Raw genomic sequence first — 18,574 nt, forward strand, 5'->3', positions numbered from 1 at the left:
CCTTTTTTTTTTGAAATTCCCCTGCCCCAAAAACGTCCAAGTTCAAACCCACAAAGGGGGCTAAGGTCTCGTGTGTTAGGAAGCTGCCCCGCATGTCAATCTAACAAAGACGTCGAATCTGCTTTTGGGTTTTCAATACCCGCAATTTTCAAAAATATTTTTAAAATAATTCCCCTTAAATATAGAGTGCAACTTTTTTTTTTTAATTTTTTATGGGGGGGGCTGTTTGTTGTTTTCTTTAAAAAAACCCAAAAAAACTCAAAAAGGAAATTTAAAACCCAAACCATTCGCCAAAACTAAAGATTCTAATATTTTTACTTAAAATTATAAAATGATTTTTTCAATCAATTATTTTTAATCTAAAAACTTTGACATTATTTTTCCCCCCTGGTAGAAAAAGTATCAATAAGGTGAACCAAGAGCACTTTTTGGAATGTCTTTCTTAAAAAGTCCAAAGGTTCTCTGTACAAATGTTGCTGACTCGTCATCTCTCATAGTGAGTTTGGGCTCTTTAAGGGTCAAACCAAGAAGCCCTATACCAACACATATCCCTGTAGAACCCCTGTATATAACATAAGATTAAAGGATACAGATGTGTGTATAATGAATTGATTTATGGAAATAAAATCCCTGACAGACCAAAGGGGTACGAATTACTGGTATATGTTTGAAGAACACGTCCCATAAGTCATTCATTTTTGTTGTTTGCACATGAATTTCAACGCTAAAGAATGAGTTTGAAATATAACTAGAGACCAAAATGTGATTATTTTCTATCCTCTTTACTCGCAAATTAACAACCTTTTGCTAAAACACGATTCATCTCTATGTAGATTAAATATCTTTAAAGAGGCTAACTGGAAAAGCACCGCTAATATACATGTATATGTAATTAATATGTGAATGACAACATTATACAGTTATTTCATATGTAATTTGGGAACAGTCAAACTGTTGGCCCGAGGTGGAGGGGGTAGTGTTTTGAACTGTTGCCCAAGGCCGTAAGCCGAGGGAAACAGTTTCAAAACACAATCCCCGACACCGAGGGACAACTGTTTGACTGTTTCCAAATCACATATGAAATAACTGTTTTATTACCTGATAAATTAGTGTTTTAACAGTACTTGCAGAAGAAAAAAGGAACAAGAAAATAGTTTTGCACATATGTAAATAATTAAACTTATTATTTAATTTTACCCATGAAATATGGTGCTATATCAGTCAAATATATTTCATATTTTTTAAAAATAAATATGAAATATAAATATGAAAGTGGGCGGAGTCAAAACTCATATTTATTTTAAGGGACTTCTTTCGCCGTTTTGTTTGAAAAATCTGATGAATACAAAACAACTTTTTCTTGAATATTGTTTTGAAAACTATCTAGCATGATAGAAAATGGTCTAACTAAGAAAATTAATCCGAACACCAATATGTTTAATTCAGTAATTAACGCTGTACAGACGTTTAAAGTGTTGTTTACATGACGTCACAATGTAGCGCCAAACAGCGCGTGCTTACGCATAAATTACTGCGAGCTGTACAATTGCAGTTGGTAGCAAGCAAGGGGATTCGTTACCATTTTCTTTGATAATGAAATTAAATAAAAAGGTTATTTTTACGTTTTTCGTGAAATATGGTATATATTTTCACTCAACATGATAAAATGCCACATATTTTCACTCGCCATACCGGCTCGTGAAAATATGTGGCATTTTCTCATGTTTCGTGAAAATATATTCCATATTTCACGCAAACGAAAAAATATCCTCTTAATATTTTAACTACATGTATGTCACGTCACGTCTGGTTTATGATCAAGATCGATTGACGCTTCAGGTGGAATCTCTATGACGTCAATGACGTCAGAGCACGCGAGGGAAACAGTCAAAACTATTGACCGGTCAATATTTCGCGAACGATGACGTGTTTTAGAATTTCAGAAAACAGATAAAAATACCAAATTACATTTATATAAGGTATCAGGTAATAATATCAAATATTAACTATAATCTCACAGTTACAACATAGTTAAATTTTATTATACTGCACGTGATTTGTTTACTAATTAGGCCTATCTCATACGCTTGCCGGTTCAAATTTCTGCATTTTCACACACGCCAGAGGTTTCTTAAACTTGTCAATTTTTATTGACATTTTATATAGTAAACTTTTACTATAAAGTGTAATATTCCTTCTAAAACAGCCGCCCAGAAAGGAAGGGAAAGGAGTCAGGGGGGAGAAGGCAAGAACTTCACCTAGTAAACAAAAGACAATGCCAGTTGAAACGGGGTACATTTCATACGAATAACGTCCGCTATCGGCCGGATATCGCACGGATTTGGCACGTATACCTTATACAGTCACCGTTGCAAATCGGCTGCATAACGGATGATAATTAACATTGATCGTACGGTAGTCGGCAGATTACCTTACGAATTTGGAACGGTGTGCAGAAAGAAGATGCCAAAGGTTTTACTAGGTAATCGGGCGAGTACCCTTTAGAAAATGTCCGAAAACCTACCGGACCACATAGGGTGAATGACCACCCTTCTTCTCGTAAAATATTTTGAAATGTTTCTCTGCGATCTCTAATTATAAACGGTGCCCAATCAACTCGCCCGTCCCCGCTTGTTATATAACATAGGCATAATAGTGGTGCAAAAATCGGAGCACCTCGGACAACTTCAATTAGTTTTTCTTATGGAGTAAGTTGGTGCGAGTATAGTTCAGTATTGTATCGTTATGCGGCTTCGTTGAGAAAAAGTAACAAAAATTGAAAATATAAATTTGTCAACTAGATAAGAGCAGAATTGTAGAGCATGATTTGTATTCCTCTGGTCCCCTTTAAGATACTTTGTAATTATCGAATAGTAGTAAATGTTTCAAGGACCATAAATATCTTATTGCATTTATTGCTTGTTTTAAGAAAACGAAAGCGATGATTAATAATTCCATAAAGAAAAACCAGAAAAAGCAGGTCAAGGTCTCGCGAATTGATAAAAGTAAGTTAAGTATGGCCATGTCTTCCGGAGCACAGACGTAAATTGTTTGTTCGCGCTAATAAAGTACTTCACTGCTAATCCCCAAATGACAAGTGTGCAAAACAGTATCATCCATTTTTGTCTGTAACTAGTTTAAACCAGTTATAAAATGATACAAGGTATTGGTTAAATAACATTGATTTATATTTAGCACTTGAAGCTAGGGCCGTCGTGCAATGAATAGGAGAACTTTGTTTGCATCATAAACTTAAACAAATAAGCGGCGTTGTACACAAAGTGCCAGTCTTTTGTTGTATTTTTCATTTCATTACATTGTGTGAGATTAAAGATATATTTTTATATATTTTTGTGAGCGAATATGCTGTTGTATTGAGTGATATACTGCAATATGACTGCAATAGGAATATTTTCTTCATTCGATGTGATACATTGTATATGAAGCGTATTCAAGTAGTTTTTTATCATTTTTATGCCAAATAATAAAACAAAACAATAACACGTAAACATACGAAGCCAGATGTTCAACGGATGCACAAATGTTTAATCAAAAGGAATTAAAGTTTAAAGCTTAATTATTACATTTTCAAAAAGATTCATAGAATCATAAAATTTAAAAGCATGGCAACTGAATTTATGAAAAGTTATTACAAAGAGACAGATTTGGTTTCCTAACCTTCGCAAAGCTACTAAAATCTTACAATTGTTAATTTAGCTGTCTTGGTAACTGATAATATTAAAAAAACATAAATAAAAAGGGTTGCAACACCGACCTAACATTTATCAAATACTATAAATCTGCCTGAAAAAGATACTTTAACTTTTACAATACCTTAAAACATCCCTCCACTTAGCTGTAATCTTTCCTGGCATCACAATATAAATTACAACAGGGACTATAGATCCAATGAACGCTCCTAATCTGGCAAGGAATAAAGCAGCCATTCTCTTCGTTGTAAAATATTCCAAAACCGGAATAAACCCTCCAAACCGAATGAAGCTGGCACCAATTGCTGAAATCAAATTTCTCATTAACACGTTCAATAAATATATCAACATCTCAGACAGATAAAATCTATTGAGCCATTAAAGTGAAATTATACACGCTTTCGTTGTTGGAGTTACATGTATTTCGTTTAAACAAATTAATTATTCATTTAAATAAAAAAAAGTTGTTTAAACGGAACAGTATTTTGTTCTAAACCTTCATTTCGTTTAAAGAATCAAGCGTTTTGCTGGTATTTTCTGAGGAGGACCTCCAACCTGTCGTATTCAAGCTGTTTCTTCCTGTTGTAAAACTCTCCTTATTCCCTTTTTCTAACCGTTTTATTTTACAAAAATATCATTTCAAACAATATGAATTATTGCGATACTTACCAACTGGTCCATAAATCAGGAATTTTAACAATCCTTCGTTACCTTCCAGGTATGACACAATGATAAACGTGACCATTAAAAGGCAAGCACCAATAGCGATAGTCACACGATAACCAAGAATAGTCATTACAATTGCCGCAAGAGCACCTGTAATACGCAAAACAGTAATCACAAGACCAAAAAATCTGGTAAAAGTGTTATCAAAGCCTCGAAGCGAGCTCAACTACCGTGTCACTGTAAAAAATATGATAAACAAGATCAATAAGAAATGGCGGCGTTCAATGATAGCAACCCCCACCCGACCCAGTAACAAGAGCCAGTGGCAAGGAGCGCAGGAGGACGCAAAACAAAAAAACAGGACAGAGCGAAAGGCAGAACATGGGCAGGCTAACCATTAAAATCATAAATATTTAATAACTGATCATAATGAACTAAAAGAAAACAAATAAATGATTGAGAGAACTGCATGGTAATATGAAAAAATATACATGGAGACGAACCAACCCTATACAACAAGGTAGACTAGATTTTTTTATATCAAATAGTTTATATCAGTATATACAAATGTGATATTGACATTAGTTATAAATCTGATCATTCAATAATATATTTAGATTTTTGTTTTAGTTCTGTAAGTCATGGAAAAGGTTTATGGAAATTTAATAATGCTCTTTTGTATGACATTGAATTCCTTGATATTATAAATAAAAAAATAGATGAAGTAAAATTACAATATTGTTTACCAGTATACAATATGGACTATGTTTTAGATCCAAAAAACAAAAATGTAAATTTTTTTATAAATGATGAACATTTTTTAGAAACTCTTTTGATGGAAATAAGAGGTAAAACTATATCTTACAGCTCTTATAAGGTCAAGGAAAGAAATACTTATGAAAAAAAGTTAATTGAAGAAATTGTTCTTATAGAGCTAAACCTGACAATTGAAAATAAAGACAAACTTTTACACTTACAGAATGAATAGACTGAATTAAGAAATAGAAAAATAAGAGGTGGTATGATAAGGTCAAGGTCACAATGGATTGAATCTGGAGAAAAGCCTACTAGTTATTTTTTAAACTTAGAAAAAACACATTGTTCAGATAAAGTTATTCCTTTTCTAGAACTTGATGATGGATCCTTAATATATGATCAAAAAGATATTCTTACAAAGACTCTTACAAAGAAATGTAGTTATTATGAAAATTTATATAAAAATGTTGATATAACTGAAGAATCTAAAATTGATATGGAATTAGAAAATTGTAATGTTACCAAGTTGTCTCAAAATGAAGCATTGAATCTCGAAGGTCTACTTTCATATGATGAAGTGTCTTTTACATTAAAAAACATGACAAATGAAAAAAAACCAAGTTGTGACGGATTTACAGCAAATTTTTTAAAAATATTTTGGAATAGAATTGGACATTTTGTTGTAAAAGCTATAAACTTTGCTTATACTGTTAACTCTTTTTCTAGAAATCAAAAGCTAGGAACAATAACATGCATTCCAAAAGAAAAAAAAAACAAAACATTTTTTAAAAAATTGGAGACCAATAACTTTATTAAATGTAGTTTATACATTAGCTTCAGGTTCCATAGCAAATAGACTTAAACTTGTTTTAAATATTTAAGTTTCAAAAGATCAGACAGGATTTGTTAAAAATAGATATATTGGTGAGAACACTCGATTATTGTATGATATTATGAAATATACTGAGGATAATGATACACCAGGTTTAGTAATGATGATATATTTTGAAAAAGCGTTTGATACGTTATCATTTACATTTATAGAGAAATGTCTTGAACTTTTTCAATTTGGTCCTATGTTTAAAAAATGGATATCTTTATTTTTATATAATACTGAAACTTGTGTTATTTTAAATGGATTTTTATCAAAGTTTTTCAAAGTTAAACGAGGTTGTAGACAAGGCGATCCTATTTCACCTTATATCTTCATTTTATGTGCAGAGATTTTAGCAATAAAAATAAGACAATGTAAAGATGTTGATGATACTTAACTTTTGCTAGATGGATCAGAAATTCCCTTAATACTGTTTTAAAGTTATTAAATACGTTTTCAGAAATTTCAGGATTGAAAGTAAATTTTGATAAAACTAAAGTTATTTGGATAGGCTCTCTTAAATACAGTACAAGATCTATTAAGACAAAATGGAAACTGATATGGGGTGATACACAGTTTAAATTGTAAGGTTTGATATTTGATGTTGATTTAGAAAAAATGATAGAGTTAAATTTTAATAAAAAGAAAGTTAAAAATAGTATAGGATACTGGAAAAAAGAATGTTAACACCAATAGGAAAAATTACTGTTGTTAAGTCATTACTCCTTCCTTTATTCACTCATTGCTTTACAAGTTTACCAACACCTAATTCAGCATTTTTGAAAACACTTAATGACTTATTTTATAAATTTATATGGGAAGGTAAAGCAAAGATAAAGCAATCAGTAGTTATTAAAACATATCAGGAAGGTGGTCTAAATATGATTGATATTGATAGTTATATACATTCTGTAAAGATAAAATGGTTTAAAAGATATGTTAGTAATAGTAACAGTAAATGTTATAAGCTAGTGATGGCTTTATTCAATATTGATAAAGTGTTTAGCACAGGTAAATTGTTTTGTAAATTGACAATTGATAAAATTAAAAATGCTTTTTGGATAGATGTTTTAAAAGCTTATATGATTTTTACAGATAAACTTTGTATAGACAGTTTAGAACAAGTGTTACAAATGCCATTGTTTTACAATCATAACTTGTTAGCAGGAAATAGATACTTTTATATTAATTTTTTTATGAAAATGGAATCAGATTTGTTAATGATATTATTAATCCCCAAGGCGATTTTGTACCTTTAACTTACTTAGAGCAGGTGACACAAAAACAAGAAATTTTTTTACAATATCATAGTTTGAAAAAAGCAATATTATTATATACGCAAAAGCTTAATATTTCTATTTGTAAAGATTTTATTAATGTTCAATTCCCTATTATGAGTTGTTATATTAAACCTATTTTAATTACACAAAATAACAAAAAGAAATATGTTTATGAAATTCTAGTTAGAAATCAAGATGTACCAACATGTCAAGAAAAATGGAACTCATTTTTTACAAATTTTGATATAAATTGGAATTTTATATATAGTTATGTATTTAAATGTACCAAAGATTCCTATATTCAGTGGTTTCAGACAAGAATAATTCATAGAACTTTAGCAACAAACTCACTTTTATTCAAAATGAAAATTGTTAATAGTAAAATGCGTACTTTTTGCAATTGCCAAGAGGAAACTCTGTTGCATTTATTTTGGGAATGTCCAAAAATTCAATCGTTATTCAATATCTGAAAGACAAGATAGATAATTTTGATGATAATTTTAATTGTAAATCATTTATTTTAGGTTCTGAAGTTAATGATTTTAAATATGATATTTTGTTTTTAGAATTGAAAAGATTTATTTATTTGTCAAAGAGAAAAATCATATAACCTACAATACCTGGTTTTAGAAATAGTCTTAAATTGGCGTGGAATATTTACAAAAACACAAATTTGACCAAACATGTAAATGAAGGATGGCAAATTGTAAGAACTTTAATAAACTAATGGGCTACACTAAATTATTTTACCCCAAACCAATATTCTTTGTTTGTTTGAATCTTTTGCATAATACATTATCATACATAATTGTTATACTTATTATATGAAAATTGATTGAATGTTTGAATATAATGTATATTGTAATTATATTATTATAGATGATGATTTAAATATTATGTAGATATCATGTAAGGTATCAGAGGGATGACCCCGACCCTCTCATACCTATTACGGGGTAAATAAACGGGGTTACCCAGTTTGGGCCTCAAAAACAAATGATTGAATAACATGCCCATAAAGTCAAAGGGCACATGGGAAGGGGACAGAAGACCCGGGGAAGGGAGGGGATAAATAAAATAAATAAACACAAGGGGCAAAGGGGAAGATACTAACCGTAAACGAGAAAACAACAAGGGACACAAGTGTCACCAAAACAGTATGAAACAACATTGACATACATCTGAGGAACACAGAGGGGCGCCGCCTTGGATCGGTCAGCAGCATAAATACTGCTGGGGAGTTTTAACCGGTTAATGGTGCACCAAACCACGCTCTTAGCCCCACCATGTTCTTATAAACGAGACGTGTAAATAAAATGAATCCCCGCCAAGTAAAATTCTAACAGTTGTTATGGTTACAAAAGGTTAAATAAGTAAAACACCAAAATGATCATTTTAAAACATATAGAACCCATTATTGAATTTTAAGAAAATTTGTAATTTTTATTGAGAGTGATAATTACTAAAAAGACAATTTTTGTTGACTGGCTGTCATTCTATTCTTGCATGTAATAAGTTTTTCAGACTAACATAGAAAACATGTGGATCACAAGGTGACCGTATCTATTCACCGAAAAATTCAAGATACTATTGGGAGGTGAATGAAATCTAATGTCCACTCATATTCGACATGTTAGTACAACATTCAGCCCGGCATTTCATTTAAACTGAATATAGAACTTGAATGTTAAGCTCCGAAGGCATTAAGAAGATTAGCTTGATAACAGAATGGATATTTGGCTGTCTATTTGGCATCTTAATTAACTGTTACATTGACTGTATTGTAGTAGCAGAACATCTCGCCCGTAACATTAACAAGCGATTGACTAGTTAAATGTTGGGCAAGCATAGCATCGTCTGTCGATATTGTGAAAACAGACGCGACATTGTGAAAACAGACGCTATACTATATTTAAGGTTTGATCTCTATGATATGTAACAAACTTGTATCAAGAGTTGTATTAATTTCAAAATACATTCGGGCAAAATGCCCATGCGTACACAGTACGTGCACAAAAAATAAGCATATAATACAGTCAAATGGTCGATGTCAATACTTTATAAAACATATATCATTAAGTTATACAGTATCTTTTGGCAATAAGAAAACGTAAACTTAAAATAGAATCTACAAACACTTAGTGACACAAATATCAACATGTCTCAAATTACATTACTTAGAGATTTATATACGGCAGAGTAGGGCCGGAAGGTGATTATCTGCCCGCAAAATGAATAATGGCCCCGAGGGTGTAAAAAGGGTCTAAAGCACAAAAAAACAAAACAAAAATAAATGTATATAATAACAGTTTAACAGTGTTTGGGACAAACGTTTGATTGATTATAAAGAAAAGTGTTTTATACATCAAATGCTTTGATATGCTTAGATATATATTGTTTCCAATTTCTATTTCATTTTCTGAATTTATTAATGCAAAAATTTTAGGTATTTTGTCTTTTCCAAATGTGTCATCTTTTTTTTAAGTATATCTATTTTTTTCGTAATTCAGCATATAGCGAACATTCTAAAATGAAGTGAAATTCATCTTCTTCAATAAAAGAAGTTCTACATTTCCTATCATCAAAAGGTATACATATCACTTGGTTTTTTTCAACCTGTCAGTTTCAATTACCAGTCTATGTAAAGAAACTCTAAGCCGGGACAGTGTAATTCTAATTTTTTCAATATGTATACGGTTTAAGTACTTCTGAAATTTAAGATATGCAAATGATACATAAGAAAGAGCTCTAGTTTCTTTGTTTTAATAATTTGATACATACATCTGCATTACCTACACTTTGAGTTAACCATATATCATTAAAACCAAGTGATTGTAATAAATATTTAACACTTCAAACCCATGCTCTTTTCTGCTGGATGTAAGTAACTCTGTACAATAATTGAATCATTCAATTCTGAAATGCAATTTTGGAGTAAAACATCATTTACTTTTTATTTTATTAAACCTAAAAAACATCTGCATTGCCTACACCTTGAGATAACCATACATCATTAAAACCACTTGACTGTAATAAATATCTAACACTTCTAACCCACATTTTTATGTAAGGTCTGAACTCTCTGTACAATATATAATATACTATTTTAGCATATGTTACATCTTCAAGTTGTATAATTTTCGGCCAGTACTTCATTTACCTTATATTGATTCTGTATTACAAACTTGTTCTTCCTAGGTCTCCATATATATATTATTGTTATGAGTTTGTACTCTGAATCCTAAAAATTTTTTAACAAAAAATTAAATGCACTTTTTCTAATTTACAACAATCATACGTACCGCTTACCTCTGAAGCATGGTTCTAAATTTGTGAGATTAAGTTATCAAAAAGGTCTACTATATGTTTAACAGTTATACATGGGAATTTGATCACATCTAGTTGTAACTTATATCATGCCTTCAAATCCTGGCCAGATAGTGTTTCAAAAGCAGTTTTAAAAAGATCCACCGTTTGTAAAGACTACTCTTAAATTAATGAATTTTCGGCAATTTCCAAATTTTCTCTTTTTTATATACGAACGAAATGTGACGTCTTAGTGTGAATTTTCTTAAAATCATTTTTTTAAAAAAAATCTGGAAACAAAGTGATCCCTCGGAAGCATTAATCACAACAAAATTACATAAGAATTGCAGACTCGGTTTGATTGAGTATTGTAAAGACTACTCTTAAATTAAGTTTTCTTTACATTAACAGTTAATCTCATCTTATCACATTATTCTCCAATAACAATAAACTTTATGTAAGTCTTCTTCTGTTTCAGATAGAATAGCAATACCATCTTCATATAAAGGCAATAAGAAATACTCGACTGTCATTTGTCTGAATGGCAAAAAACTTAAATAAGTGTAAAAGAATAGGTCGCGATCTTGTTAATGCTTGAAAGAAATAAAATTGAATTACACTTACTGTACATTTGGATGAGCGCAAGGTACTCAAAAGCAATTTCTTGTAGCGTCTCTGAAGGTATATCGGTATCATTGGACATAGATATCAGACAATAAGTTAGTAAACCCAGTCCTCCAGCTAATAATGCATTGATACCTGTACATGACAGTACTATCAGCCAGGCTCGGAGGCCACCGTTTGGCGGATGTTGTACTGTAGATCCGTCCTCTGGGGGTTCGAGCTCCATGCCGAAGTCATCTTGAATACTTCCCTCCCTTGTCACATTCGCATTAACAGGCTCTGGTAAGTCGTTATCACGTGTTTCCATTTGTCCGATGAAAAGCAGACCAATTTATGACTTATTTTAATCATAAAAATAACAGATTAATCGAAAATTCAAAAGCAACCTAACAGGTTTTCAAAAATAATCTATTAAACGCAGAGAAAAATATGTAAACGTTTTTAAACTACATGCTTTTTACAGCTGTCCTTTGCCTTACTATAATTTGCAAGATGATAAGAGATCAAAGCCTATAAAAGTTTTAATGATTGTATAATTTACGACATGCTCATGTAGAACATGATTTAGGAAGCAAAATTCCAACTCAAACAAACTAAACTTTTCGACGACCCTGTCCTTGATTTATTCAAAGAGAATCTTTTTATTATACAAGTTGGTTATCAGAAAGCTATTAAATCTAAATGCATAACAAAACATAAGTTCTTTCATAGAAATCTTTCATAGAAATCTCGAGCTTTTTTTATTTAGCTGGTCTAGTTAAAATCCACTTAAAACATAACAATCCACTTAAAACATAACAATGTTAAAATATCTATAATGTACAAAACTGCTGATTTCTTTGTACACACATATTTATTTTTAGATGCGAATGCCTGATGCAGGAATGTCATTATTGAAAAATAGTAATATTTCAAAATTTGAAATGGTTGAAAAAAGTAAATATATGTAGTAATGTTAAACAAAGAATCAGTATCTATACTTTACATGAAAACATACAAATTTCTCAATTTTAACACGGCAAACAGAGTAAACCATTATCAGACGGCATAGGTTGCAGAAAATAGAAATTATGATAAATTTTTAAAACAATAATGCAATTTTTATGCCCTAGGATGAATGTACATTTACATTGTATTTGCAAACTGTAGGAATATTTTTTGTAACGCTACATGTGAATTTATGTGTCATAAAAGAAGCAAAAGGAAAACAAAGTAGAATTCAACTTCAAAACAAAATATCAAACCTAATTGCCAAAAAGGAACAGAAAGAAAGATAGTCAGGTAAATTTCCAATAAGCAACGTTTTAGAAACAAAAACAGTATTCGAAAATTTAAGATAGCCAATGTATTTTCATGTTACATATTTATGTTATTCTTTGAGACTAAGGTTTTAAGCATATATGTAGTAATTGAAAATACCTTTGTAACGTAATTAAAATAAATCTAAGCAAAACCTGCAACAACAAGCAGGCTGACATTGCAATATACACTCTTAAAATACATGCTTTGTTTTCTTTTCTATTTTTTAAAAAGTTGTCATAGTTAACGACCCTATTGGAATTTTAATGAATTAGTTGTTTTTTCTCACACAAGCTACGTGACGTATGCTCCCATGTTGCTGCAAAGCTGTGGATATATAGATAGGGTTGAACAAAGTAACATGCATATCCGTACCTTTTGCATGGAACCAGAACTATGTGAAGAAGGTAAAAATATTCTTTTATTATTTAATGTTCATCAAGCCTTTCAAATTAATGTGTTTTGGGTTGTTGTTTTTTAAGTAACGAAAAATGATGTATACCATAAAGATCGTGCTGCCAAATGTAGCAAAATGTAAACGAAGTGGTATTTTTACTTAAATACAAAATTATTATCGTTATGAATATACTTTATGCCTGTGCAAAAGAAGGGAACAAGACCTTTGTGAAGAAGGTAAAATGATAGCTGGTTTGGGCTGTTTTATTTAAAGGTTCATTAAAACATTTTAGAAAAGGCAAAGGATGTATACCATAAAAAGATAGTAAATAGATAGATAGATAATTTTATGGGCGTAAACAGTGCAGTTCTTTGTCGTACATTTGCATATACATATATATCATAATTTTATCATGTGACTTAACAAACAGTGAACACAATTTATATTGTCAACGTATTGTTTGTGGAGGATGAATAAGCTGTTTACATACAAATCGATATCTTACACAAAATCAAAATGAAGTAAATCCCTTCCATAAAATTGGCATAGTTAACAAAGCAAGGATTTCCTACATTGTCCTAAGTAAAAAATATAAAAGCATTGTAAATAATTTTGGAATTATTTCTGCCAAATGTAGCAAATAGTAAACGAAGTGGTATTCTAATTTAAATACAAAACATTTTCGTTATAAACGACTGTATGCCTTTGCTAAAGAAGCGAAATTCTTCAGATATATGACCAGTGAGTAACTTTTTAGAAAATGACATCAGAAATAAAAAGGTTTCACCAAAAGTAAAAATGATTTGAGAAACAAATGTAATCTTATTTTAGCTTAATGGGTTTTTAAACAAATTCTTCCTCAGAAGATATTCACTTGAAAGTTGACATGTATGTCCCTTTAATCAAATGTCTTAATCACTGATAAAGCTGCACCTTTGCATTGAATTTACAAATTTGTTCTTAATTGTACCTTGTGAACTATCGATTTCATTTGAGAACATAACATGCATTACCTATCTTTGCTGCTATTTTGAGGCACATTTCCACCATGTTATATGATGCAAAGATAAAAATATGTAATCTCTAACAATCGTCATGCAAACTGGTAAAAATATTTTCAGTTTATATTATTTCTTTAACAGTGTCAATTGTAAAACGTTGATCTAAGTTATATATTTAGTTAACTGTATGTTGTTTTTAATATTTTGACAACTATTTATGCCCCTCACCGCTGTCGGTTCGAATTCCGACAGAGACTTTGGATTCGTTCATGTGACGTAGGTGGTTCAACTCGGGTGTCTGTTCATACCTGAAATAATGCATGGAAGGACACCAGAGGTCTTCCTCCACCAGTAAAGCTTGAACGACGCCATATGACCTTTATTGTGTCGATGTTACGTAAAACTCAATAAATAACAACTATTTATCTTGAAAAGCTTCTGTCTGCTGATCTATATAGGCAGAGCATCAGGTTTGTAATTGAGGGTTGGTTGGTTGGCTAGATACTCGTGCCAGGTGTTTTTCCCCAAGGATTATTGATCTCAGCACTGAGTTAGAATTTGGTAAGAACTTGTAATGTATCAAGAAAGTCTGTTTATAGATGGATCGACAGCCAATTTATGAGTGAAAAAACTCTGAATTGTTCACACGATTTTTTGGTCTAGACCTTTATCAGGCCTGGGAATAAGAACTGCGTCGTATACCACAAAATGTAAACGAACGCCGCCATCTTTGGACGAAATAGGTATATTTTTGTTTATGGAAATGACTGAAAACCAGGTAAATGTATTAACACGCTCCACTATTTTTCCGCTTCGTTCGATAAACTAGTATGTTGTTTTCACAACGGTTTTGTAAATCAAAAGTTACAGCGAACTTGCAACTCGAAGCGGACTTGAATTATTATGGAGTTTTGTGGATACGACGCATGGTATCATGACATCGTTTATGTGCTTTCTGCATAAATGTTCAGTACACCATTTATATCTTTCAGCTTTAAACTGTTCTACTGGATGATATATTCTTGCATAGCAGACTGGTGTTTCCGTGAGTTTAACCCATGTCGGAAATTTCATCTGGCATGGGGGTGCCAGATGTGTCGCGTGCCAAACAACGTCGTTTTAGCGTACTTTATGAATGAACCGCGTAAAAAATGACGCCAGTTTAGAAGGAAACTATGTGCTTAGGATGACGTCATTTCGCCTTTGTTATTAAAGTTGTAAGTTCATTCGCTGTTGTAAGAACATAGTTATGGATAAAAATGACTTTATATTCCATGAACAAATATCTTATTGAGGTAAACCATTTTAAATATTAAATAATATTGCTAAATATACTAGAACAAGAGCGATCAGTGATCACATGTGTCGCCTCATGATGGCCAATTTCATGTTGGGACAAGTTTTGTGACAGACAAGAACAATGTGTTCCTCAAGGAAGCATACTTTCTGTTACACTTTTTGGCCTTAAAATAAACATTCTAACACTATCGGAAATTTTTCTATATAAACAAAGAAGGCCCGAAGCGTGCATTATTCTACAACAATGCACTCGCCGTTCTTATTATCGCCCTATGTATTTTCACATTGAGGGCGCCATTTTGTTTGAAAAATGTGATAAATAAAAACAATTTTTTGTCGAATTTTGTTGTGAAAACTATCAGGAATGAAAGAAAATGGTCTAACTAAGAAAATGAATCCGAACACCAATATCTTTAATTCAGTCGTTAACGCTGTACAGACGTTTAAAGTGTTGTTTACTTGACGTCACAATGTAGCGCCAAACAGCACGTGCAAAACAAGCAAAATCAAGTACGCTATGTAAATGTCGCAAAGGAGTAAAGTTTTACATTTATTACACTTTTAATAATTTGTATTTTGCTTGGAAAATAATAGACGGAAATAAAATAAGCAAACAAAGTTTTATCAACGTTTTCAAAATTCGTTATTCTCAAAATGTTTCTACACATGGTAGATTTAACGACAGCTTTTTTCAACCCACTGGAACAGCGTTTAAAGAACGTTTCTATTGGAAACTCTGAGGCGAAAACAAATTTAACCACCAAACATAAAGTCCAACTTTATAATAATAATTATATATTTTCTTGACGTGTTAGAATGGAAATAGATATTAATTCTTCGTGCATTATTGTATTTTCGTTCAAATGCTTTGTAATTAATCACTCAGGCCTATCGGCCTTCGTGATTATATTTCTACGCATTTGAACTCAAACCGTGCATTATTCTACAACAATGCACTCAGAATTGATATCTATTTCCTAAATATTGCTAGCGCTCTTACACCAGGCATAGATTGTTCTCTATATGTAGACGATTTTCTTATCTGCTATCGATCGAAAAGTATGAGAACAATTGAACGGCAACTTCAACAAAATTTCGATAAAATTCAAAAGTGGGCAATAGAAAATGGTTTTAAATTTTCAAAGTCAAAAACTCAATGAAAACATTACAAAGCCACTCATCAAAGATTCCATCTGCAACGTTCTAGTAATTTATTGACGCACTAATCTGGTGTTTCGTAGGTTTCTATTACTAGCACGTAATAAGCTAAAAAGATATTTTATTTTAACTGTTTTCAAAATTAATTTTAAAACGCTTGTATCGAGAATATAGTTGACAATAATCGGTCAATAGAAGAAGGTCTTTGGAGACCGGTGACCCTCGAATACAGAAGACCGGAGAGGGCCAATTATAAGGTCACATGTCTGTATCATCCAGACGTTTCAGATTTGTCTTTCAAACGACTTGATGATACAGATTACAATAATATGTTCATGTTTACATTTAATTGGTTTTCATATTTTAATTGCACTTGAATATTGCTTCATAAAGTCGTTTGAAACTACCATATGTGCATGATGTATATATTTTATTAAAACGTCTGTAAACGTTCATTAACCAATCATGTATTGTTAACATATCACTTACTCCTCCATGTAACGAAACAGGGCTCATGCTCCTCCATGCCTAAAAATAAGCTGCATACTAATAAGGTGATATAGATATACTGGTTAAATTGTAAAAAAGAAAGGAAACTACTAGTATTATGTGCAGTTATATACTAGCAGCCGTATTGCTAATTCATTTATTTTTAATTTGACGAACATGCACTTTACTATAACTATTCAAAGTAGTCGTTTTCCCATAAATTTGAACAATTTAGCGTTATTTTTGCACAATTGTTTCAACAGTCATGCGTTTCATGATATAAACGATAATTATTATGTCATGTTTAACATATTATGTATTATAATAAAAACAGATAATGTAACATGAGAACTGTTTCAGATTATTCTGGTCTTTTGAATTCTAAATATTTTTTTATATTTTTAGCTTGTTCCACTGGTGTTCAAATTTCCGACCTTACACTGAATTACAAGTTATATGGAATAAATTTGCTTTTTCGTGTTGCAGTATAACATTTCTTTAACACATTTTAGAAAAAAGTAATAACACTTAATTGTCGTCATTCCGTCCCCCAATTACCCAAGATCACATTTCAATCCCATATTTCAGTAAAATGTTCAAGTAAAATACATATATAGCTATCTAGCTGAATAATTGGGACGTAATACTGTACATACATATCTCAAGATTATTTCTTGTTTATATCATAGCATTTAGCACTAGATTGTTCAGACTTTTCCAATATCGTAATAATGTTTTTTTTTTTAAGTTTTGTTGTTGTTGTTGTTGTTCTTGTGATCTTAATTAACCAACTCATTCCTGGCTTTATATAGTCTTTGAAAAACACAAACCAGAATTCTACAGTACTTATGTAGGCATTCCCGGCATTTAATTCGTTCGTACGCAACCGTTTTATTAAAAAAAAATGTTTAATACTTGAAATGCAAACTACATTTTTTATTCTAATCTAATAAAACGAGTCAGTGTTTATTTCTCATAAAACCAAACATATCAATTAACGATTCTATTTTTAAAAATGGTCAATATTTATAAATGATAAATTCAGAATTTTCTAGATAATTTTGTATGTTATACAAAGCTTTACTAACATCTTTGCACCTCTCTCTCCTTCAACTTGGAACGTGCATGTCTTTGAGAGGCACTGGACATCGGCAGAAGATTTGAAGAACTTGGGGTGGTGAAAATTAAGTTCAGAACCTGTTCCTGTGGACTAGCTGCCGATGACTTGACTGAAGCCGTAGGTCCTTGCAAAGTAGGCTGATACGTCGAGGAAGGGTTCTACTAGAGTTGGCTTGAACGGCGGTGCCCTTTTTTGCATCAACATGAAATTTTCATATTGTCTTATCTTACTCTCTGTTTAGATGTTCATTGACCGCTGTATAGGGACTTACATTTAGCTCAGTATTCATTTGTTTATCATATACTTTGTGGATATTTCACTGAGGTAAACTATTGTCGCTTTGTGTTTCAAAATTAACACTTTAAGGGCATGACTGTCGATATGTTCGAAGTGAGAACTCGACATAAAATAGTGACTTATGTGCCCTAACGTGCGAATGGGACCCTCATCACACACATATACACACACCATACACACACATCTACCAGCCATTCTGAACGATGTATCACCTCAAAAAGTGATTTTATATACGATGTAGTCTAACAGGGCATTCACATGTTATGTAGTTTTACCGATAAAATTATAAGATTTACAG

General features: G+C 31.5%; 1 protein-coding gene across 1 annotated transcript; it reads right to left on the reverse strand.

Moving 5' to 3' along the window:
• Positions 1-402: 402 nt before the first annotated feature.
• Positions 403-11,523, reverse strand: LOC132735429 (uncharacterized). The gene is made up of 4 exons (XM_060722372.1): positions 11,217-11,523; positions 4,380-4,526; positions 3,835-4,015; positions 403-562 (listed from the first exon to the last, which is right to left on the reverse strand). The coding sequence occupies exons 1-4, from the start codon at positions 11,521-11,523 to the stop codon at positions 403-405; spliced, it is 795 nt and encodes a 264-aa protein (XP_060578355.1).
• Between the last annotated feature and the right edge of the window lie 7,051 nt (positions 11,524-18,574).

Source organism: Ruditapes philippinarum, unplaced genomic scaffold (assembly GCF_026571515.1).
Source record: "Ruditapes philippinarum isolate M1 unplaced genomic scaffold, ASM2657151v2 ctg7573_1_1_1_1, whole genome shotgun sequence".
NCBI lineage: Eukaryota > Metazoa > Mollusca > Bivalvia > Venerida > Veneridae > Ruditapes > Ruditapes philippinarum.

Bases quoted from the DNA above. Each gene is read 5' to 3' on its own strand.
- LOC132735429 (XM_060722372.1), bottom strand. From the start codon at position 11,523: ATGGAAACACGTGATAACGACTTACCAGAGCCTGTTAATGCGAATGTG. The intron at 4,527-11,216 runs GTAAGTGTAATT...TGCGTATTACAG, and splicing joins TGCGCTCATCCAAATGTACA to GTGCTCTTGCGGCAATTGTA. The intron at 4,016-4,379 runs GTAAGTATCGCA...ATTTGATTTCAG, and splicing joins CCTGATTTATGGACCAGTTG to CAATTGGTGCCAGCTTCATT.